Here is a 23,263-nt window from a genome sequence, read left to right as displayed (position 1 = left end):
ACCTGAGTTTGAAGGAAGTTTTTATTTAAAAATCAATGAGCGGAGCACAATAAAACCAACAGTTAAAAGTTGATAATGAGCCATCTTTCTGGTTAACAAATAGGTGTTATGGTTAAAGGGCCATTTCATTCAGGTGGATCACGGTGATGGTGATATCGTCGCGGTACCTCCGGGCCAACTCTAACGGGAGGCTCAGCATCTTGACCAGACGGTTTGGTGCCACTACTCCGTACCCGTCATCCCCCAAAGCATGGCGGAGCAAGTGGGTGGCAGTGTTCTGATCCTCCAGCACCGATAGAACACGCCCCCTCCTCTCCAGCAGGAGGCGCTGCAGGGCTCCCAGTGTCATGCCCACACTCGGAATTACTGGTCCCTGCTTCTGGAGGCCTGCACAAAGACAAATCACTTGAACCATTTTCATTGTTGACATAGAAACTCAACTTTATTCTGCCCCCAACATTTATACAAGTTACATGTTTTTCACCACTAAACGACATAACAACTGACACATAAGATCTTTACAGTTCCCATCACTTAAACTGCAGTTCCAGTGCGTTTTGTATACACTGATATCCAAGACGCTAGTCATTGTGGTGTCCGTAAAGGCTCCATCCTTGTTCACGTACATTTTTCCATCTACATGCTCTGAAACCTGAACAGCTACAGATTAAATTTGACCACATAAATCATTTTTTACTAAAGCACCTGAATTAGGATCCACTTTATTAGTCCAGTATAAATTAATCTTAGCTCTGACCTGTCAGGTGCTCCCCCACCAGTTGGATCACTGTCTGTCGGTGCATCAGCTCCCACAGTCCGTCAGTTGCCAGGACCAAGAACTTATCAGCAGGTCTGATGTGATATTGGGTGACTTCTGGTTCGGCACTCAGGTAGGGCGGGGTCAGGTAGTGTGGTGGTAGCATCCGGGCAGCCTCGCTGACTACAGACAAAATATCTGGGCGAGTTTCGTAGAGTCGGTTCAGCATCTCCGCACTCCATTTGAAACGGATATTGCCAAATGCCCTAAATGGCAGCAGGAGACCCAGCAGGCGGTCATGGCGGACCACTGTTCTCATCTCTGACAGGGGGTGTTCTACCAGAATCCGTTTCAGCTCATCTGGGTTCTGTGCATTGTGGTCGTTAGTGAGACTGATAGCTGACCAGCGACCATCTGGCTCTTGGACACCTAGGACAGCCCTACTGTCTCCCAGGTTAGCCACATGAAGGACACCATTGGAGATGTGGACGACACAGGCCGTGCAACCAGACAGCGCCACCTGGAGTGGAGAAGACAAAGACACCATCTCCCCTGTGAGAGACACCTGCCTGTGGACAGAGAGGACATGAGAAATAATCAGATCAACTGTTAATTTAACCACACTGATCTTTAAAAGTCACTAATTGCAAATGTCAAAGAAAACATTAATAATAACAAAGTGAAATGACATCATTTTCTATGATTTTCTGGCATGTCTGCTCTGTACAACAATGGAAACAAGGCAGAACCAATCGGACGTTCCCCGTCACAAGTTAGACCCTCACTTATCTTGACTTCATCTGAACTCTGCAGGAGGAGGATTTAGTCTTCCATCTTAAGCCCCTGAAACACGAAGCTGATGGTCAGCGCTTGGTGAGAGTCTGTCCCCTAGTCTTTGTGGTGTATCCCAAACCCTCAGCACTAGTCTGACTGCTGTCAATGGCTTTTTGGATTGGTTGTTTTCCCCTTATTCTTCTTCTCCTCCTCTTCCTTTCTTTTTCCACAACCAAAGACCAAGTCCTACCAACAGCAGCTCCACCTGCAGCTTCAGACATGCTGTGGATTAGATTATACTGGACTATATACTATAGGTCTTCAACTGTCCCTTTCTGAATCAGGAATACAGACTACCACCCCCTGCTGATGTGGAGAGGTATTTCCTCTCACCAGGTGCAGAATGTACGAGCTGGTTGGCCATGGACTGGAGTCTGTGTGGTGCGTTCAAGGACACTTTTGGATTTTGACGAAGGTGATGCTCAGGGACACGACAGTCGGCTTTGTTGCCGCTTGTTCTTTGTTGTTGACTCAGTGAGTCTCTGCCATTACACAGTGGTAATATGACTTGGACATGTTCAATTCTGATTAACTTTAAGACACATGTTTGCATTTTTAGTTTGTCAAACACTCACATGAAACCGCAGATTTAAGTTTGATCAAAGCTATAAATCAGAGTCAAAGTGGGACAATAAAATGAGGACCTGGATAAAGACATGGACAGGTGCACCTGGGCCTCCACAGACAGGTCATAGTCAAGGCGACGGAAAGCATTGATTAATGCCGATGCCACTGTACCACCAACCTGTAACCAATCAGAGAGGAGACAGATATTAACATCACAAAATGTGAAGGCTTAACTGATCAGGACTTGGGATGTCCAACAGGTTTATATTCATGAACTGGAACTGAAGTGAACAGAAGCTCATCCTCTGTCAGTGCTAAATGAAAAGACAACTCCAAGACATTTAAGAAATATTCTACTTCGATTTCAACATCTAGCACCCTAAATCTGAAGAAACCAGACCTCGGCTCAAGAAACTATTTTTGTAAAAGAACCAAAGAACTGTAGTTCGGTTTTAACACAAATTAAAATCCATTCACCTCCGCTGCTCTCACCTGCCACTAGAGAAAAGCCAGTAGCAGCTGGACTGGTCAGTAGCTGCTTCTGCCTCCAGATGTCACACAGATTTGATGGTCTGATTGTCTGAACACTGTTGTCTAATTTAGAAGTCTTCACAAGACTACCTGGTTGCCAGAAACTCATACCTGACCCAGGACTTAAGTCAGGCTGGGTGTAAAATGTCTCCATTCCAATCAGGTCTGGTCTCTTTTGGACCAAGTTTTAAAAACCATTTACTACATATCTGGATCAAGTAGTTTTTTATTTTGGTTATGTTTTTGGGTCTAAGATTTAGGACCAGTGGAATACTCTAGTATGGTTTATTGATTCTCTGACACACATGGATGCCTGGTTATCACCTCATCTTTGTCATCGTTGTCCTCCAGTCTCTCCTGCCAGTAGTTTCGGAGGCTGTGGAAGGAGGTGGTTCCTCCATCGGGGCAGCTGTGGTCGTGGGGGTGTTTATGCCACTCCAGCAGTGGTGTTACAGCTCGTTCCTCCTCCACTGCCCTTTCGATCTCTGCCAGCGTACTCAGTGATAGTGTTGCTACAGCAATATAGTAGAAGAGCCTCTGGCTGATGGAGTGGGCGCATGCCATTCCTGCGTGGCCATCAAACACACCGAACAACACAGCACCACGGCCCGGAAGGCAGGTGGCGCTGCTCCGACGGTCCTCACCAGGGTGGTTGGATGGAAGCATGTTACTATAGAAACCCAAGACACCATGAGAGGCAGGGCCTCTAGGGAAGGTGTGGCTGTATTCATTGGTCTGCCAAAAGATGACAGACAGATCAGCTTTATTGGTTGGTTGATTAGCACTTTTTGAGAGATCTTTCTCACCTTTAAGATGCGATTGAGTTGAGCTGAGCCTATCTGGCCTGCCTCTTGGCCCATCCTGTACTTCCTGTCCCCTCTGCCTGTTGAGTATTGGGTTCTGGGGAGATCAGGGGGAGTGGGAGGAAAGGCCAGGCAGCAAGACTGCTGGAGCTTAAATCTGGAAAGTCCATTCAAGGTTCCTGTTCGTCCCAGCATGGCCTCTCATCAGGAGAGCAGCAGGAATTCAGCAGAAAAAGCAGAAAGAGAACCAGAAAGGGAACCAACAACTGAGACCTGGAGTGGAATCAAAAGAAGCATCAGCAGAGCTGCTGGTCTCACAACATACTCTTATAAAATCTGCAATGTTAATTTCGTTGACGAAGTATTTTCGTTATAATTTTCGTCAACGACAAGTTTTCACTGACGAAAACGAGACGTTAACTAAATAAAAATGAAGTGATGACGACGAAAACTAAATAAAAATATATTGACATTTTCATTGACTAATAAAAACGAGACGAAAATGTGAGTGAGGGATGTTTTTAGAAAAGATCCAATCAGAATTAACCTTCTTAGACGCACATTTGAAAAGTAACTGATCCACCTAGTGACGCGGATGCGCGAGTACACGACATCATCACCATAGCCTACTCTGGGTTTGTGTCTGACTTAAACTATAATGAAATGGAAACAGCCAGACAAAACAAAGAGAAGATATATGGGTCAGTTTCATGTTTGATGCAATAAATACAGTTTTTCTTTTAAATATTTTGGAGTTGACCTTTTGCCTTAAAGAATGAAGAATATACAGGTTATAAACAATCCATATCTAATTTTTGGTCTTTTATGGAAAGGCCATATTCCATATATATTTAATTAAACTTGTTTTTCATTTAATTTTAATTTAGAATATTTTGTATATTACAGTCGTTTTACTAAATTACACTTAAATTAAACCCAATATATTTTAGTCGACTAAATCTACTGTAGATTTAGTCGACTAAAATCTTATGGTATTTAGTCGACTAAAACTAGACTAAAACTAAAACAAAGCAGATGACTAAAATATGACTAAAACTAAAATTGCATTTTAGTCAAAAGACTATAACTAAAACTAAAATAAAATCGGCTGTCAAAATTAACACTGGTGCCATGTCTCTGTCCGGGTTTCCTGTCCTTGTCTGGACTGTCAGCTGACAAATAAAACACTGAAAAAATAACAATAAGAACCTTCTGGTAATAGTCAGTAGTGTATTGTTCACCGTACTGATGGCAGCCTCACTTTGACCTCCACACCTGGCAGAAAACAGTTCAGGTGTGCCTCACCACAAGCCTGCAGTCGTCATAAAGGATCCATACTGGTTACTGGATTCAGGAGAAAGCAGAACTGATACTGAACAGGTTTCAGGTGAAATAAACAAAACAGAACCTTGATTAAAACCAGCAGTTTATAGTCTTATCGTCTGAGCTGAGGGACTCTCTTCACTTCCACCTGCTGCCAATCAACACTCAGGAAGCGTTTACCTGCAAAGCTGCATTTTATTTTTATAGACATGTTATTAGTTGGCAGTGTTTCCTTTTGGCTGAAGGGTGTGTGGACTTTATTAAACCTGATGAAACGAGGATTGGTTTCTGTGTTCTTCTTGATGTCCAGCAGAACAAAGCTGAAGCTGAAACTCACCATGGGTTTGTGGACGTGTTTACTTCCTGGTTAATTCATTTTCCTCGATCCAGTTGAAGGTTTCTGGTTCTTGTTTCCTGAACCGGGTAGTTAGAACCTTTTCATGCAGTTGGTGTGTAAGTTCTTCTCTGATTCTCTCTGTGACCTTTGACACCTTCATATCTCCCTCAGTAACACATAAACCTGCAGCTCACCATGAAGACCCGCCTCTCACGTGTTCAGTGGAACAAAAAAGTTAGGAGGAGGGTGGGGGGTTGGAGCCAATCCCAGTATGCAGTGGGGGAGAGGCAGGTCCCCCCAGGACAGATCAGCAGCCAATCACAGGGCTGACACACAGAGACAGACAGTCTCACACCTGGAGTCTGAACTCTAAGAGATTACTACCTGGTCAAGTGTGTTTGCTGTGTGTGTATTTATCGTTGTCTGTGTGTATGTATGTTGCTGTGTGTGTGTGTGTTGTGTATGTTGCTGTGTGTGTGTTGTGTGCGTGTTGCTGTGTGTGTGTGTTGTGTGCGTGTTGCTGTGTGTGTGTGTGTGTCTGTGGGGCCGTGTGCAGACCGCGTGTGGCGCAGACCAGGATACAAAACAAACATCCACAGTTTCGGATCTGAGGTGAGTTCCAACTTCGACCGATCGATCTGCTCTTTCCTCCACGCAGAAGGCTTACCGGCGCCGGGCTGCGGGCCGCTCCGTCCCGGCGGGCCGCCCCCGGAGAGGAGGCGTTGCGGAGCGGACGGTTCCCGCTGTTTACTCCGCTGTAGAGCAGATGCTAACCTGCTAGCATGCTAGCTGACAACACGACCGCGCTGGGCCCGTCGGCAGGCCGCCTCTCTCCGGACACACAGCGGGGAGACCCGCAGAGCCGAGCCCAAGGAGGGACTGTCCGCCCGGGTGAAGCGGACTTCACCTCGGAGCGGGACCTCCAGCTGGGGGCCGCACGGAGCCGCCTGTTGACGGCAACAGGCCGCGGGCAGCCCAGGGGGGCGGTGCTGGTAAACTGGACCATGTTAGCAAACGTTACCAGAATAACCAGCAGAAGGTAATGTGAAGGTAATGGTGTTACTGGGACCCAGCCCGGGACTGTGTGGGCTCCCATGACCTCGGGCTGTAGAATCGAAAGTCTGTCAACACTAAATGGCAACAGTTTTGATAATCGATTAATTGATTGTTTTTCAAGCAACACCAGTGAAAAATAGCAAAACCACGACGTGTTTCGGTTTGATCGAGACAAGAGAAGTTCTGATGGGCCTTTTACGGTTCTGGACGTTTGAAAAGATTTGTAGATGAATCAATAACACCTCGCTGTCTGCGTTTGTTTACATAAAGTGACTGCAGCTCTTATTGTGAAAGGACACGCAGAGTTTATTGATGTTTATTTCAAACATACAGTAAATAAACCGGATCCGGCGTTGACCAAAGACTTTCAAGTTTAAAGGTAAAACGGGTTTTATAGATAAATGTTCACAACCTGCAACAGGACAAACACTGAGGCCAAAGATTGTTTATGAAAGAAGACGCATCACACTGTCACATCTCTGTACGAATGCCAGCGGTTTGTGATTTTGTAGTTCAGTAGAGCAGAATGATCAGCTGATGGATCAATACAGCTGCTCCCCTTCTGCCACCGGCGGGGGTGAGGGAGGACGGGATCTCCTCGGGCTGCAGAGGCCCAGATGCTTTGATCGGAGTGTGTTTGTATTTTCCAGTGTTTAACACAGATTGTCTCTCCACTTGTCTGTCCAGCTGTGGTCTTGGTGATGAGCAGCAGTGAGTGCTTTGGCTGTGGCCGTAGTGGCCACTGGGTGAAGAACTGTCCGAGCGCTGGTCGAGGACGAGGTAAAGGTCGCGGCAGAGGAAAAGGTGCGTATTCATACAACGGTGTAACGTGATGTTGCTCAGGGTTCGAGCCTCTGGCCTTCTGCTCAAATCGGTGTTAGGTCAACCTGTGTTTTTCTTGTTCCATCACTGTCACGTCCATGACCAAACTGCAATATTACAGCTGTTGATAGATGTTTTTGTATCCATTAAGGGAGGAAAGTGTTTCTGTGCTCACTGTAAGATTTATGATGTCACAGTTAGTTTTGAGCCAATCATGATACAGATATGAAACAGGATCTGGGGGGTTGAAACTAGTCTTTATGTGCAACAAGCTTTTAGTTTCCCTGAGCCTGAAATGTTTAAGCTGCTTTGTCTTGACTTTTATCAACCTGATGATCACACACTATTTTCATTACACCTGTGATGTGTTTTAGATCTTTTCTGTTACCGCTGTGGTGAGCTCGGACATGTCGCCAGAGACTGTGAGAGGACCGAGGACGGTGAGGGCACACCTGCACAGTGTTTAGTATCTACCTGTTGTTTCAGTCAAATAAAGGTGTCAACCAGTGGAAAATCTCAGAGTAAACAACTAAAAGGCCACATAATATCTGAAAAGGTACAGATGAAATAGTTTTTACATTGCCAGACATTAAAATCTGTTCTTCAGGTAATGTGTGGTTTTATGTGGAAACAGTCATTTAACTTTTTTAACTGATGAAATGGCAATGGACCTTTTATACTCACCTGGTGATGTCATCATGTAATCAGTTTATCGTCTGCGTTATTGTGCTCTTTTATTTAGTTGTCCTCTGTTATCTAATGGGGTGACAATTATGTAGATGTTGAACTGAAGAGGTCCCAGGGGGGAGCCTTGGAGAACTCCACACATCATTTTTGTACACTAAGCTCTGTAGATACAAACCAACACAAAGTAGTACCTTCCACCTATTAAGTTCTGATACTGATCTTTAAAGCTGCTGAAGTAAGAACAACTACATGTGAGGATGGAGGATGAAAAAGATTTACCTGATGTTATTCCTGCAGCCTGCTATAACTGCGGCAGAGGAGGTCACATCTCCAGAGACTGTAAGGAGCCGAAGAAAGAGCGGGAGCAGCTGTGCTACAACTGCGGGAAGGCGGGACATATGGCACGCGACTGTAACCACGCCCACGAGCAGAAGTGCTACTCCTGCGGTGGCTTCGGACACATCCAGAAGTGCTGCGAGAAGGTCAAGTGCTACAGGTGAACTGATTGTACAAGTAAACTAACATCTACAAGTAAACTAACATCTACAGGTAAACTAACATCTACAGGCAAACCAGTCTGAACAGTGTGCGTTTGGTGCAGGTGTGGGGAGATCGGCCATGTTGCGGTACACTGCAGTAAGGCATCGGAGTTGAACTGCTATAACTGCGGGAAGTCGGGTCACCTGGCCAAGGAGTGCACCATTGAAGCTACTGCCTAGCTGACACCCCACCCCTGAACACCAAACCCTTTGCCCTCTTTCATCTCTTCTTTGTTTCTCTTTAGTGGTTTCCTCTGAACCTCTCGTCATTGGTCCAGAGGCTGGTCAGTCGGCCTCGAAGCAGCCAGTCAGAGCAGGCGGAAGGAGGAGGACGGACACTAAAAAACAAAACTTCCTTTTGCTTTTTTTAAAAGAAAACTCAGAATTTGTGTTTTTAGTTTGGTAGCAGTGTCATTATGTACAAAACTTTGTTTAAGAATTCTTTCTGCCCACTGATTGGCTGAGATTGAAGAAGGATAAATAAAAAATTTAAGCCCGTCCACTCACTCAGCCATGAAGTGGGCGGGGTTATCTCAACAGCAGAATAAGCAGGGAAGTTTTTATCTTTTACAGTGTTTGTCTGAAAGAAATGTGATTGGTCCCACCTTCAACCAACAGCCAGTCATCCCGTAAAGTGAATGAGCCAATCAGAGCAGGCCACAGCACACTTAAAGGAACATTAATTATTCATATGTTCAAGCTGTGTTTTGTTGCTGTTCGGACCTGACAGGGCAACACTCCAACAAAAAATAGAAATAATAAAACACATTTTAAAAAAACAATTTCAAGTTTGGGGAGAGGAGAATGTTTTCAAAAAATCCAAATGTTATTTTTGTACAATATATCACTTAGAGCTACTGTAAAAATGTCATTTGGTTGTACTGCAAGTTTAACCTGACAATAAAGGGAGGGAGAGAAAGAAGCTGAGACACGTTTCTGTGTGATCACTTTATTTCACAACATAAGTCTACAAGTAACATTCTGCAGGGCTTCATTTAACAGATTTATTATAATAATTACACATTTATGGTGGCTCTTTTCTGACAAAATGCAGCGTATCTGTATAACAGCAAGCCAAAGTTAGAAGATATTCAACCATATAGTCTTGTTAAAAAAGATGAAAAATCTTTAAATTAGAAAAAGTAAAAAAGCATTTTAAACTGATTTAAAGTTTAACTTTATATTAGTATTTCTACTTTCCCACATATTGCTGGATTTAATTAATTTGCTAGTGTCTGATTACTATTTAGTGTCAAATTTCAGACTTATTTCTTTAGAGAAGCATAAATTTAACCTGTTTATTTCAGTATTTATTTCTGTGGGTGGTACAGTGTTGTCACATCATGTCCTCCCAGCAGCAGGTTGTGGGTCTGAACCCAGGTGGACCCGGGGCCTTTCTGTGTGGAGTCTGCATGTTGTCCCTGTGTCTGTGTGGGTTTTCTCCTCCCACAGTCCAAACACATGCAGGTCAGGATTAGGGTCTGAACCCAGGTGGACCCGGGGCCTTTCTGTGTGGAGTCTGCATGTTGTCCCTGTGTCTGTGTGGGTTTTCTCCTCCCACAGTCCAAACACATGCAGGTCAGGATTAGGGTCTGAACCCAGGTGGACCCGGGGCCTTTCTGTGTGGAGTCTGCATGTTGTCCCTGTGTCTGTGTGGGTTTTCTCCTCCCACAGTCCAAACTCATGCAGGTCAGGATTAGGGTCTGAACCCAGGTGGACCCGGGGCCTTTCTGTGTGGAGTCTGCATGTTGTCCCTGTGTCTGTGTGGGTTTTCTCCTCCTAGTGTCCAAACATGTAGGTTTGGTTGGTTAGTGACTCTAAAGTGAGTGTGTGTCTGTCTCTGTGTGTCAGCCCTATGATTGGCTGCTGATCACCCAGGGGGGACTTGCCTCTCACCCACAGCATGCTGGGATGGACTCCAGTCCCCCCCCCCCCCCCCCCCCCGCTGAATTAGACTAAGACTAAGGTTGATAATGAATAATGTATTTGTGTTTTATTTTCATATTTATTGATTTTATTTTTATAAAAAAATAGATTAAAACATTTATTCCACCATACCCACCCACAGTACAGTCCGTTTAGGTTAATTTAGATTCATTTTGTTTTTTTATTTGCTTTATTTCTATTGTATTTGTTTGTTTCAGGCTCCTCCACCAGGTGGCTGTAGAGCAAAGATAAACTCCTGACCAACCGGAAGAAGAAGAAGAAATCAGTGGTGTTCTTCCTGTTAGTGACGACGTGTTTGAGATTCAGGTTTTCTTCAGTTTTCCGTGGGGTTTTTAACAAAAACTGCACAGATGGTGAGCAGCCGAGCACATCTTCAGTCTGAGCATTTAGAATTTCATTACCGCTAGCTAGCCTGCTAACCTGTTAGCCAGAGTACAGCCATTTCGCTTCAGCTGGCGGCTAATGGGCTCATTCAGTTAACGTCGGTAAATACTCAGATGAAAAAATTTGAGTCCCCAGGTCTTATTAAAAGCGTTAAGTCCTATGACGAACCGTTCTTCAGATCTCAGTATCTAAAGTCTAGAGTCTAAAGTAATCGGGTTTAAGCCTGAGTCATTCTGAGAGCCCAGACACACAGTCTTTGATAAAGTCACGGATGTTTGAATGGATTCTGTTTTGTGCTATCCCTATTCCAGACAGAAACTCAGCACTATAGACGTGCAGATTTAATGAGGGCTAGATAAAATTATCAACAGATTACTATATTTTCTGCTTGTTGTAACTGATCTTTGTTTCTGTGTCTGCAGGCGAGAAACGCTGAGAAGGCCATGTAAGTTCTGGCTCTACTGCTGAGTGTTACTGTGTCTGCAGAGCTGTCTCAGCTGCTCTTTGATATCTCAGCAGTTCTCATGATTTCTTTACCTTTTCTTGATGTTCTTGTTCTCAGGACAGCTCTGGCTCGGTTCAGACAGGCTCAACTGGAGGAGGGAAAAGTTAAGGTCAGGTTCTATGGAGTTCTGCTTTGAGTGGTTCTTATTCGGTGGATCTTTAGTCCAGTTAAACGTGTTGAAATTGTGTTCATGTGAGTTTTGTCAGATTAAATCACTGGTCCTGGTTCAGTGACTGACAACAGAAAATGTGAATTAAAATTTTTTTTTTTTGATCGGTAAGTTTGAACACTGATGTGTCGATCACACAGCTGCTATCATCCTGAGTTATGTTCGGTGCATGTTGTTGCAGGTTTCCTTCTTTACATTGGCTCTGCGTGTTTTTCTTTGTATTGGTGTAGAACTACAAACTCTCATTCAGACTTTCTGTAAATGTCACTTTGTCTGTTTAAGACCCACAGCTTTAAGCTTTTATCTATAGAAAGAGGAATTTGTAATTGATGTTTATGTTGCATTTTTCTTTTTGTTTTGCTTTTCTCATGTTTTTTATTAAACTCAGCCAGAGGTTTGATTGGGTCTGAAAAACAAGAAATAAACAATAAAAACATAAAACCATGTAACCACGATGCCTGTCTCTCTCTGACCTGTCTGAAGGAGCGGAGACCTTACCTGGCCTCAGAGTGCAGTGAACTTCCTAAAGCTGAGAAATGGAGACGACAGGTAAATGCTGCTCCTGGTCAGTCATGTTTGTTCTGGCTCTGAAAACTCCATTATCCATGATCCTCAGCTGCTGTTCTCATCACACACAATACAATACAGAGAGTACTGCAGGAGATCAGTTAGTGTAGAGTGTACTTCCCTGCTGTAGTACGATTGCTAAATCTGACCAATGTGTGTGTTTCAGATCATCAGTGAGATCTCAAAGAAAGTGGCTCAGATCCAGAATGGTGAGTTTAAACGTGACAGATACACCTGAATCACACAAGTAGACATTACCTTTTTTATTTATTTATTTTTTAGTTTAGAAACCAAAATGTTTCAGATTTGTCAGATTTTGAGAAACATGTTAAGACCTCACCAGATTAACAGGTGCAGGACTGAAACTTCTGCTTCATTGAACTGACTGACTGATGTTGGCTTAACAGAAACACTTATGTCTTCCACCATCACTGTCTCATCTCAGGTTTCCACTCTTTTGTATGAAGAAAATGAGACCAGTTTATTAAGTGGCTTTTCTCACCCAAGCACAAGAGCTTTAACATAAATGATGAAATATAAGTAGTCACCTGCACAAGTGTGTGGATGAATAAATGATTTATTCAGTAAAACTCTTTGCATACAACATGTGAACAAATAGGGATAAAATAGTCCCAACTTAACATCCTGTTTTTACTGTGCTCTGCACACAGAACAAGAGTGGCGCGTGCTGTCTGTCTATATGTACTGTCTGCTCGAAACCTAGTCCTGAATTATTTTTTTTTTTTTTTTTTGTCTGTAGCTGGACTTGGTGAGTTCAGAATTCGGGATCTGAATGATGAGATCAACAAACTTCTGAGAGAGAAAGGTCACTGGGAGGTTCGAATCAAAGAGCTTGGAGGACCCGACTATGCGGTAAACAACAACGACAATAATAATAATAATATCCAGTAGCAGCTGTAGCAAGCTACAGACTGGAAACATGTCACTTAGTGGAAAATGTTGAGCCTGAGTGAGTTTTTCAGCTGCTGCCACAGATCAGAGTCAGCAGGTGTTAATGCTACTTACATTTACTTTAGTACAAATTTTACATCAGGGTTGGTAATTCCAGTTCTCAGGGGCCACCATCCAGCTTCTTTTCCAAATATCCCTCAGAATCAGAAACTGGAAGACGCCAGTTCACTTTGTCTTCCCGCCTCTGCCCTCAAAGAGATGGTATCTTCCAGCTTCTGATTGACTGAACACCTGATCCAGGTATTCAGCAGTGGGTAGGGCAGCGATATTTGGAAAACAAGCTGGACTGTCATCCCTGAGGAGTGGAGTTGCCCACACCTGTTTTAGATATTTGTGCTGTACTTATATTTCTCATTTAATTCAGTTTAACTGGCTCATCAAAAGCAATCAGCCAATTGATCAATTATTCACTTACTGTCTGAGCCTTGATGATGTGATTTTTCAGCGGATTGGTCCAAAGATGCTTGATCATGAGGGGAAGGAGGTTCCTGGAAACCGGGGGTACAAATACTTTGGAGCAGCCAGAGACCTCCCAGGAGTCAGAGAACTGTTTGAGAAAGAGCGTATGTAATTTTATATTGAGTACTGATTTTAAAACTGTTCATTAGCCTGCTGACTGATGATTGGTCCTTGCTGATCATGTGATTCTCAGCTGCTCCAATGCAGAGGAAGACGAGGGCAGAGCTGATGAAGGATGTGGATGCAGAGTATTATGGCTACAGAGATGAAGACGATGGAGTACTACTTCCCCTGGAGGCGCAGTACGAGAAACAAGGTGGGTAACACTGTTTTATAATCCAGTGAGAGGATTTTATCATAAATAACATTTTATTATCCAGGAACATTATTTTATAATCCAGTGACATTTTGTTATAATCCAAATCACTAACTTTACACCTCTGTGTAGCTGTGCTGGAGGCAGTGCACAGATGGAGATCAGAAAGAGAGTCTCGTCTGTTTGGAGACAAACAACAACAGGAGGAAGAGGAGGAGGAGAGCATCTACACCATCCACAATGAAGAGGTGAACTGTCCCTTTACCTGCTTAAATCATCCAGTTAGCTGAGGCACAGGTCAGAAACTTCAGGAACCTGCAGAGCCACGTGTTCTGATGGTGCTCTGGTGACCTCGGAGTCTGATGGGTCTGTCACTGCTGCTATGAAGACAGTGTAATACAGAGCTGCAGACAGTCCAATTCAGTCAAGTATCATAGCTCAGCCTGGAATTGTAATCTGGTCCCCTTTTCTCTTTGAAAGTGGTCACACTAAAACAATGTGTCATACCTCATCCTGATGTCACTAAGCTTCATCTGTGCACATCAGGTATTTCTAGGTGTCAATTAATGTGTGTTTGTTTTGTGTTACGGTGCAGCCGGATGAGGAGAACCAAGAAGGGCAGGAGGGAGAGGAGGGAGGAGTCACCTTCATCGCACATGTACCTGTTCCTTCCCAGAGAGAGGTGAGGCACGGTAATCTTTCACAACCTGTGAGGACCCTACTTAACATCGTGGTGGTAGTGTATAAGCCTGATTCTGTCTGTCTCAGGTGGAGGAGGCTCTAGTCAGGAGGAAGAAGATGGAGTTGTTGCAGCGTTACGCCAGCGAGACTCTTCAGGCTCAGAGTCAGGAAGCCAGAACTCTGCTGGGACTCTGACCTGTCTCACTGTCTGTGACCCATCTGTCTGTCGATGTAAATATCAGCTGATTTTTGTACTTTGCTTGTTTCTTATTAAAGTCATCTTCCATTTACTGTGTTCTCTTGTCATATTTTCAGAGAGTTTTTAACAAACACAGTTTCTGTTGGTCTTGAAGCTTTAAACTGTTTCGTCAACTGAAAACAGCACAGAGACTCGAAACCACAACGCAGTGTTGTCTAGTTGTTTTGTGTCTGTAGAGGTCTTGGTCCTGGCTGGTCATTTTTTATGCTACATTAACACATTAACATTGTCTACAAGATTAAGTTTTTTTAGCAACACGGCAGATACAGCTTTTTTTTTTTTTTTTTTTTTTTTTTTGGTCAAAACTCACCATGTCAAATAAAATGAATCAAGCTGATTGCTCTTACAACACCACAGAGAAAACACAGCATGAAACCTAAGACAAGCTGCATTTATGCAAATCGCTGGTGGCTCGCACATTAAAATCAACTTCTAAAAAACTACATCACTATAATGTGGACTTTGGGCTGAGATCATCATACAAGTGACGTCACACACTTTGCTAGTACTAGTCCCACTCCTCACTGGGAGTAAGAGAAGGAGGCTTTCTGGATTCCTTGGAAGTCGTACTCTGAGGTAGTTGACTTTCAGTGTGATTCCTAGTAGTGATTCTGAGAAGCTCAATAAATATCTGCCCTGGCTCCTTCATTACCCATGATACACCTGGGTCTCTGACGGTTGTGTTACTTTGGTAGACACAGAGCTCTGGTCAAACATTTATCAGACCTGCCATGTCTTCGTCTTCAGAACCCCCTTTTCTGCAAAGCCCTGCAGTCACATGAGCAGGATCAGTACTTTAGGTTTCTGGTTTTGACCTTATTTGGTGTCAGGTACTTACCAGACTGATCAGTTTCTGTGCAGGCTTCCATAAATGTCCTTAAATGTTTTTATTATGCACAGACCTGTGTGCAGTGTTACTGGAAAATACAAAATCTGTCTCCACCTGTGTGTCTGTCCTCGTTAGGGTTCTCCAGGTTCCTCTGAATCTCTGTCTGTGCCTCATCATGTGCTTTCAGTCTAGCAGCTGATTGGTTGATTGGTGGCATTATGCAGCACGTGATTGGCTGATTAGTGGCTGAACGCTTCATGTGATGTCATGTGAGAGCAAACTGCTGTCATTTGCTTCCAATCAACAGTTTGTGTGTGTCTGTGTGTCTTTTTTGCACTGTGTGCACACAGATGCAGTCGTTGTGAGGCCATGTTATCTGGTCCACACACCTTCAAAGGGCTGTTTTACAGTTCAGACCTGGCTTTAAGGTCCAGGTTCAGGGTAGAACCAGGTTTAGGTAATATGTCACTCTCAGTTCTGTCTCTCAGTCCCTCAGATTTTAACAGGGGCTGCAATATAGAGCAGCAATTGGTCAGCAGATCTGAGGTGGTCAGAGATGTTACCTGGCGACAGTCTTTAAAAACAGGTTGTTTGCTATTGTTTTTTGTACATCAACTGGTAACCAGTGAAGAGACCAGCCCAGATGGGACATCTGGTCCCTCTGAACAGACCAGATACCATCCAATTGTTTGCTGTTGTTTACAATCAGCTGATGTGACTCAGCATGCTGCCACAGACACAGCAGACTGTGTGGAAACATTATTCATGTATTCAGTGATACATCCACTGATGATGCAGTTGGTTATCCTCTGGCTCCGCCCCCTACTGACATCACAGCCGGCATAAATGAGCAGCACACGGCAGCTCAGACAGCCAGACGTCATGTGGTGTCGAGGTTTCCTGCAGCAGACGTTCAGATTCATGTCCAGCAACAGACAGGTCAGTGTGCTGGTGCTTTATGGGGCCATAGACCTGATGCCTCGCTGAAACTGGGAACCTGCTCAGTTTTCATTTCAGGTCAATATGACAGTTTAGCTGCTGTTTCTTATTTCTTTGTAGATTATCTGATTATCTATCTGTTTTTTGTTCTGGCATTGTGTTACACTCTCAGACATTCCTAAAGACAGTGACAATGACTTTGCTTTGAAACATTAACTGTTTTATTACTTTTTCCACAGCTTTCATTTCACTACTTAACATTTGTTTCTTGCTGACAAATTCTGTATGACTGAGAGTGTAAATATAATCATTTTAATGTTAAGATGAACAAAGCTTAGATTTCACTGCTGGAACTGCTGCCTCTCTCTCATCTGTCTGTCCTCCACCTTTCTCTCAACCAGGTTGGCATCCTCTTGGATGTCGATGGCGTCATTCTTCGTGGCGGCTCAGTGATCCCGGCAGCTCGACGAGCTTTCCGGAAACTTCTGGACCAAAACAACAACTTCCTATTTCCTGTCGTCTTTGTGACCAATGCGGGAAATTGTCACAGACACCAAAAGGCCCAACAGCTGTCTCACCTTTTGGATATCCAGGTAGGATGGACAAGTGAAACACAAACAGGTGGGAGGAAGACAGGTGGAGGAAATGATAGATTTCTCATTTATAGAGTTCGCAGTTCTGCTGGAGGTTTCTTCTGTTAAAGTGAGTTTTTCCTCCCACAATCTTCAAGTGCTGCTTATAAGGGATTTGTTGGGTTTCTTTGCAAAGTGACTTGAGATGATTATATTATGATTTGGCGCTATAAAAATAAATTGAACTGAATAAATAACCAAACAATTTACCAGGTGAACACATGAATTATCATTATTATACTGTGTAGGAGTATTTTTCTTGTTTATTTTGATTAATTAAAGTATAAATTACATTTAAGTTTTATTATAAACATGTTGGATTTCATACTATTTACCTGGTGTGGGTCACATCGGTTTATGTTTTTGTTTATTTTGTTATTTTTTCTATTGTGTTAATTAAATTAGTTAAATTAATCAACTAAGTTGAATTTAATGTTTTGTGTTTTGAACACTGATTGGACCAACATAGTCATGTGACCTTTCTGTTTGTAGATTGCCCCGGAGCAGGTGGTTCTTTCCCACAGTCCTTTGCAAATGTTGAAGAGTTTCCATGATAAATTTGTTCTGGTGTCCGGGCAGGGACCAGTGACTGACATCGCCAGCACGTATCCTTCATCTTTGACCACAGACTGACCACAAACTAATTTCTGTCCCGACCTTGGACCTCTGAATGACCTCTGACCTGAATGGTTCATGGAAAACAGAGATAACAGATCATGTCTGTAACAATAAATGTGATGGGGCGCACCAACCTAGCTGGAGATCACTCCTTGTACTTCTTCTAAATGCATTTTCCCATTGAGCTCCATCATAAAAGAGACGCCTGTAAAATTTTTGACACTTTGCCTACATACATTCAGTAATAAACAGTAATAAGCACTGAAGGACAGAATCAAATCGTATGATTTTTGTGCTTAAATGTGAATATTTTTTATGTTTATTTTCCTCTTTGAATTCATTGTATTGTATGCGAGAACTGAGCCACAGCAATGATAAAATCCTGCACAATGATAAATGTGATTAAATGATTAGTATTTTAGTCTTGACCAAATTTTCATCAGTTTGGGTTTTCAGAAGGTGATGAGCATCGAGCAGCTCAGAGAACATCACCCCCTGCTGGACATGGTGGACCACAACAGAAGACCCACACTACCTGTGAGTACCTGAAAGATGACACAAGTGAAAGACTGCTCATTCAGAAAAGAGTTAGTAAAATTCATTAAATTTGTAAAGTAGTTCACAGATGTTTTTTGTTTCAGTCGTCTCCTGTCCAGACTCTTCCTAGAGTAGAAGGTAAAACAACTACACATCTTTATTCTACATGTACTTTAAGTTAGTGATAATTTCACAGTTGACGTATTTATTTAGATTTTATTTTTCTAAATTTCTACTTACATTACATTTGTTTCTTTTTTAATGTTAGAAGTTATTTGTGCCTCTTTAACGGTGTGTAAGTATTTGTAAATGAAAGGAACTGTATCTATGCAACACCTATCAAGATAAGTCAGGGTGCTTCACATGAGACAAAAACATTTACAACAATTAAAAACATAAGCAGAATTAAAAGTAGATAGAAATAAATGCAACCACAGGGGGCACAATCCAGTGTCTTCACGTGCTGGTCCCAAGTCCGGGTAAATACAGAGGGTTGTGTCAGGAAGGGCATCCGACGTAAAATTTCAGCCAAATCAAACATGAAAATCACAAATGGTGGTGGATTTGGACAGATTGGCGAGGCAGAGAGACAGAGATGGGAAGGATGTGCAGAAGGTTAGGGTGATCAAGGACAGGGATGGAAATGTGTTGACAGGTGCCACAAGTGTGATGGAAAGATGGAAGGAATACTTTGAAGAGTTGATGAACGAGGAAAATGTTAGAGAGCACAGAGTAGAAGAGGTGACTGTTGTGGAGCAGGAAGTAGCAAAGATCAGTAAGGATGAAGTGAGAAAGGCATTGAAGAGGATGAAGAGTGGAAAGGCAGTTGGTCCTGACGACATACCTGTGGAGGTATGGAAGTGTTTAGGAGAGGTGGCAGTAGAGTTTTTGACTGGGCTACTTAACAAGATCTTGGAGAGTGAGAGGATGCCTGAGGAATGGAGGAGAAGTGTACTGGTGCCCATCTTTATGAACAAGGGAGACGTGCAGAGTTGTGGAAACTACAGAGGAATAAAGCTGATGAGTCACACAATGAAGTTATGGGAAAGAGTAGTGGAGGCTAGGCTGAGGTCAGAAGTGAGCATTTGTGAGCAGCAGTATGGTTTCATGCCAAGAAAGAGAACCACAGAAACAATATTTGCTTTGAGAGTGCTGATGGAGACGTACAGAGAAGGCCAGAAGGAGCTGCATTGTGTCTTTGTAGATTTGGAAAAAGCGTATGACAGGGTGCCGAGAGAGGAGCTGTGGTTTTGTATGAGGAAGTCTGGAGTGGCAGAGAAGTATGTTCGAGTGATGCAGGACATGTATGAGAGCTGTAAGACAGTGGTGAGGTGTGCTGTAGGGGTGACAGAGGAGTTCAAGGTGGAGGTGGGACTGCACCAAGGATCGGCTTTGAGCCCCTTCTTCTTTGCTGTGGTGATGGACAGGCTGACAGATGAGGTTAGACAGGAATCTCCGTGGACCATGATGTTTGCAGATGACATTGTCATCTGTAGTGAGAGCAGGGAGCAGGTGGAGGAAAATCTAGAGAGGTGGAGGTTTGCTCTGGAAAGGAGAGGAATGAAGGTTAGCCGCAGTAAAACAGAGTACATGTGTGTAAATGAGAGGGACTCAAGTAGAACGGTGAGGTTACAGGGAGTAGAGGTGAAGAAGGTGGAGGATTTTAAGGACCTAGGGTCAACAGTCCAGAGCAACGGAGAGTGTGGAAAAGAAGTGAAGAGACGTGTGCAAGCAGGTTGGAACGGGTGGAGGAAAGTGTCAGGTGTGATGTGTGACAAAAGAGTGTCAGCAAGAATGAAAGGAAAGGTGGACAAGACAGTGGTGAGACCAGCAATGTTGTCTGGTTTAGAGACAGTGGCACTGAGAAAAAGACAGGAGGCAGAGCTGGAGGTAGCAGATCTGAAGATGTTGAGGTTCTCTCTGGGAGTGACGAGGATGGATAGGATCAGGAATGAGGACATCAGAGGGACAGCTCATGTTAGATGTTTTGGAGAAAAAGCCAGGGAAGCCAGATTGAGATGGTTTGGACATGTTCAGAGGAGGGACAGTGAATACATTGGTAAAAGGATGCTGAGGTTAGAGCTGCCAGGAAGGAGGCCTAGAGGAAGACCAAAGAGGAGGTTCTTGGATGTAGTGAAGGAGGACATGAGGATAGATGGTGTGGGTGAGGAGGATACAGAGGATAGGGTTAAATGGAGGCAGATGATTGGCTGTGGAGACCCCTGAAGGGAGCAGCCCAAAGGAGAAGAAGAAAGAGTAGATAGAAATAGGCTGAAAGTTAAAAAAAACAGACTAGAAAAAAAATAAGTGAGAAGAATGATTAAATTACTGACACTTTATATTTCCTTGCACTTAATTTGACTTTTCCGCACTAACTCCCTGTGTTGCCATAGCAATGATCCTGTTCGGGGAGCCAATTAGATGGGAGACCAACCTGCAGCTGCTGATTGACGTGCTCTTGACCGATGGGAGTCCTGGTTGTGAGTACAACACTCAGGTGTCAGCTCAGCTGCCGGTTCTGGCCTGTAACATGGACCTGATGTGGATGGCGGAGGCCCCGTCTCCACGGTAACCAGCTAAACGCCAACAACTGGATAGCTGGTGGTGATTATCTCTGTACTCAGGATGGTGGTGTTCTCATGCTCAGGTTTGGTCATGGGATGTTCCTGCTGTGCCTGGAATCCATCTACAGGAAGCTGACGGGTCGGGAGCTGCAGTACCAGGCGCTGCTGGGAAAACCTAGTCTGCTGACGTACCAGTACGCCGAGCACCAGCTGAGGCTGCAGAACCACAACCGCAGGCTAACTACTATCTACGCTATCGGGTAGTGAAACCGTGTGTAACACTATTGAGACAGGCTGTGTAATGCCATAACACTGTCAGTAACCAAACACCCTTCTCTTGGTGCCTAGTGACAACCTAATGACAGACATATATGGCGCTAACCTGTACAACCATTACCTGGCTGAGCAGCATGCTGCCATGACAACCAGCACCAAGCTCGTTACCTGGGGAACAGGGAGTCAGGTGACAATGAAGGAGACGCATCCTGTTTCTGCTACTGCTGAGTGTTGCTCTATACTGGTATGTACAGACTGAACTCTGGCACTTTTCAGTACATCAAAATATAAGTATTTCTCGAACATTCTCTCTGTGGGTGGTCTGTTGAGTTTGGCCGTGTCTGACTGACGAATACAGCTGAGTGTCATCAGCATAAAAGCAAAACAAAAACAAGCACAGAGTGCATTGTCTGAGGTTAAGAGAAGATCGTTGGTGACTTTTAACAGTGCTGTTTCTGTACTATGATGTGCTCTAAATCCTGATTGAAAATCTTCAAATAGGTCATTCCTGTGTAAGTGGTCTGATAGCTGCTTAGCAACAGCTTTTTCAAGGATTTTAGAAATAAATGGTAGGTTGGATATTGCTCTATAACAGGGGTATTCAACTAAAATTTAAAGAGGTCCAGTTAGAGAAAATTTCTTGAAGTAAATGTCCGGAAGATCATAATGTCTAACTAGTTAGTGTGATATGTATTTAAGTAGCCTAGTAGTTTTATCAACATCTGCATGTAATCAATACCTGACTGTCAAATCAAATGAATTCAGTACAATTCAAAAACTTTCTGACAATATATATTGTCATGTAACATACAACTGAACATATATGTATGGCTGTAGATATGTATAATGTTCTCTCATTAACTAAGTTCTCTCTAATTCTCCGTCTCACTCGAAAGTTTCTCTCCCTTTGTTTTCTACATGTATCGCTCTCTTTCTTTTTCTTTGTACTGTATTTTCATGTGTAACTTGCCTCTAGCACTGTTTACACTGTAGAGTCATACTGTTTACCGCCTGGGATGCACAGACTTGATTGGCTGAGTGGTATCACGTGGGATGGCTCAACTCGCATGCAATTGGTCTGTGCGTTTCCACTACCGTAAAGTCTAAAAAAAAGCTGGGCCGGTAGAAATAGAAGCGCCCCGTTAGGTTTTAAATCACAATTTTCTGTTTTGGCTGTAGATCCGGGTCCGTCTTCTGGGTCTGCACCCGGACCTGGACCGCGGTCCGCCTGTTAGTGACCTATGCTCTATAATTAGCGTTTTGAGTAAGGGTTTGATTACTGTAGTCTTAAAGGCCTGTGGCAGACACAATCTCTATGGAGTTTGAGGGAGTCTCTGCATTCTGGTCCCCACTCTGGATTGTCAAGCTTTAGGTTGGCTAATAAACTCAGCCAGATTTCTAGAGAGGAGAGCCACACCATCCAAAGTGGGATGGATGCCGTCCCTGGCTACCAGACTGGGTTTTCCCCAGAAAGTGGCCCAATTGTCTATGAAGCCCACATCATTCGCTGAGCTCAGATTCACATCTCATGGTCTTCCTCTGGATATTTACCGTAGACAGCAATATGGAATCAACAAGGTATGCAGTTAGTATGGATAACCTGAAAAGAACATACTGTATTAATGCAATTAACATGAAATTGCTCTGCCCATCCTCAGGTGTGCACAGGTGTCTACAGCCCCCGCTGCCCATTGCCTAGTCACTGGATCAGCAGTGACACAGAGACAGTGTTCCATGGTCAAAGAGACCTGGTTCTGCAGCCACACCTGGTGGAACCAAGACACATAGTGGAAGATGTGGAGGCTGCAGTTGACCTGCTGCTGCAGCAGGAGAACTCTGACCCCTGACCTCAGAGATCTGACCTCTGAAATTTGACTTCAGAGATCTGACATCTGACAACTATTTCTTTTTTTTTTTAACTTTTTATAGACAGCAGGTTTTAATCACTCTGAGCACTAATGAACCTAATGAACTAATAAATTCAATAATCGATGGGAATATTTGATTAATATGACTTTTCTAACATTGTGTAAATTATAATTTAATCTGAGTGAAAACATTGATTTTATTGAAATAAAATAAGCAGACACCAAAAAACCCTGTGAAAAGAAATTCTGCGTTTTATTCTCCTTTAGCATTTAGTTGAATAACATGAGAGGAGAGGAGAGGAGAGGAGACAGGACAAAGTTAGTGACATTAAACACAGCTACATTTTATATTTAAACATTTGTTAATGATTTCAATGTTTTGTTTTTATTACAGTAATGTGGGTCCAGATATGCTAAAACATCCTGAAAGTAGTCTTAAAGATGATGTAAACAGCTTTATTATTAATAACCCTAAACAAAATACT

The 23,263-nt window shown here is 43.4% G+C and overlaps 4 protein-coding genes across 8 annotated transcripts; 3 read left to right on the top strand and 1 right to left on the bottom strand.

The window, feature by feature from the left end:
• Nucleotides 1-13: 13 nt before the first annotated feature.
• LOC113130902 (pyruvate dehydrogenase [acetyl-transferring]-phosphatase 1, mitochondrial-like) lies at nt 14-5,397 on the bottom strand. 5 transcript variants are annotated; one of them, XM_026307875.2, is made up of 7 exons: nt 4,901-5,397; nt 4,702-4,804; nt 3,496-3,765; nt 3,014-3,424; nt 2,236-2,336; nt 758-1,326; nt 14-387 (listed from the first exon to the last, which is right to left on the bottom strand). In XM_026307875.2, the coding sequence occupies exons 3-7, from the start codon at nt 3,685-3,687 to the stop codon at nt 113-115; spliced, it is 1,548 nt and encodes a 515-aa protein (XP_026163660.1). In that variant the 5' UTR covers nt 3,688-3,765; nt 4,702-4,804; nt 4,901-5,397; the 3' UTR covers nt 14-112. The 5 variants fall into 5 exon arrangements, with proteins under 5 accessions (XP_026163660.1, XP_026163661.1, XP_026163662.1 ...); XM_026307876.2 differs by having other exon boundaries at nt 4,734-4,804; XM_026307877.2 differs by having other exon boundaries at nt 4,702-4,836; nt 5,153-5,397.
• Nucleotides 5,398-5,626: 229 nt separating this feature from the next.
• Nucleotides 5,627-9,183, top strand: cnbpb (CCHC-type zinc finger, nucleic acid binding protein b). Its single transcript, XM_026307883.2, has 5 exons — nt 5,627-5,764; nt 6,896-7,012; nt 7,405-7,470; nt 8,015-8,213; nt 8,319-9,183. The coding sequence occupies exons 2-5, from the start codon at nt 6,910-6,912 to the stop codon at nt 8,434-8,436; spliced, it is 486 nt and encodes a 161-aa protein (XP_026163668.1). The 5' UTR covers nt 5,627-5,764; nt 6,896-6,909; the 3' UTR covers nt 8,437-9,183.
• Nucleotides 9,184-10,437: 1,254 nt separating this feature from the next.
• Nucleotides 10,438-14,551, top strand: isy1 (ISY1 splicing factor homolog). The gene is made up of 11 exons (XM_026307882.1): nt 10,438-10,556; nt 11,010-11,032; nt 11,150-11,201; nt 11,745-11,810; nt 11,995-12,037; nt 12,589-12,701; nt 13,246-13,363; nt 13,453-13,575; nt 13,708-13,823; nt 14,171-14,257; nt 14,344-14,551. The coding sequence occupies exons 1-11, from the start codon at nt 10,554-10,556 to the stop codon at nt 14,449-14,451; spliced, it is 852 nt and encodes a 283-aa protein (XP_026163667.1). The 5' UTR covers nt 10,438-10,553; the 3' UTR covers nt 14,452-14,551.
• Nucleotides 14,552-16,226: 1,675 nt separating this feature from the next.
• LOC113130903 (haloacid dehalogenase-like hydrolase domain-containing 5) lies at nt 16,227-22,757 on the top strand. Its single transcript, XM_026307881.2, has 9 exons — nt 16,227-16,283; nt 16,685-16,876; nt 17,408-17,520; nt 17,977-18,070; nt 18,175-18,208; nt 20,464-20,638; nt 20,718-20,894; nt 20,983-21,154; nt 22,569-22,757. Exons 1-9 carry the CDS (start codon nt 16,227-16,229, stop codon nt 22,755-22,757), a joined length of 1,203 nt encoding a protein of 400 aa, XP_026163666.1.
• The last annotated feature ends 506 nt before the right edge of the window (nt 22,758-23,263 follow it).

This window comes from Mastacembelus armatus, chromosome 5, assembly GCF_900324485.2.
Source record: "Mastacembelus armatus chromosome 5, fMasArm1.2, whole genome shotgun sequence".
Classification (NCBI taxonomy): Eukaryota; Metazoa; Chordata; class Actinopteri; order Synbranchiformes; family Mastacembelidae; genus Mastacembelus; species Mastacembelus armatus.
This window is presented reverse-complemented; position numbering and strand designations above follow the sequence as displayed.

Bases quoted from the DNA above. Each gene is read 5' to 3' on its own strand.
- LOC113130902 (XM_026307875.2), bottom strand. From the start codon at position 3,687: ATGCTGGGACGAACAGGAACCTTGAATGGACTTTCCAGATTTAAGCTC. The intron at 3,425-3,495 runs GTGAGAAAGATC...ATCTTTTGGCAG, and splicing joins AACTCAATCGCATCTTAAAG to ACCAATGAATACAGCCACAC. The intron at 2,337-3,013 runs GTGATAACCAGG...GATTGGTTACAG, and splicing joins ACAACGATGACAAAGATGAG to GTTGGTGGTACAGTGGCATC.
- cnbpb (XM_026307883.2), top strand. From the start codon at position 6,910: ATGAGCAGCAGTGAGTGCTTTGGCTGTGGCCGTAGTGGCCACTGGGTG. The intron at 7,013-7,404 runs GTGCGTATTCAT...GATGTGTTTTAG, and splicing joins AGGTCGCGGCAGAGGAAAAG to ATCTTTTCTGTTACCGCTGT. The intron at 8,214-8,318 runs GTGAACTGATTG...CGTTTGGTGCAG, and splicing joins GAGAAGGTCAAGTGCTACAG to GTGTGGGGAGATCGGCCATG.
- isy1 (XM_026307882.1), top strand. The intron at 11,202-11,744 runs GTCAGGTTCTAT...ACCTGTCTGAAG, and splicing joins TGGAGGAGGGAAAAGTTAAG to GAGCGGAGACCTTACCTGGC. The intron at 12,038-12,588 runs GTGAGTTTAAAC...TTTTGTCTGTAG, and splicing joins AGTGGCTCAGATCCAGAATG to CTGGACTTGGTGAGTTCAGA.
- LOC113130903 (XM_026307881.2), top strand. From the start codon at position 16,227: ATGTGGTGTCGAGGTTTCCTGCAGCAGACGTTCAGATTCATGTCCAGC. The intron at 17,521-17,976 runs GTATCCTTCATC...AATTTTCATCAG, and splicing joins GTGACTGACATCGCCAGCAC to TTTGGGTTTTCAGAAGGTGA. The intron at 20,895-20,982 runs GTAGTGAAACCG...CTTGGTGCCTAG, and splicing joins ACTACTATCTACGCTATCGG to TGACAACCTAATGACAGACA.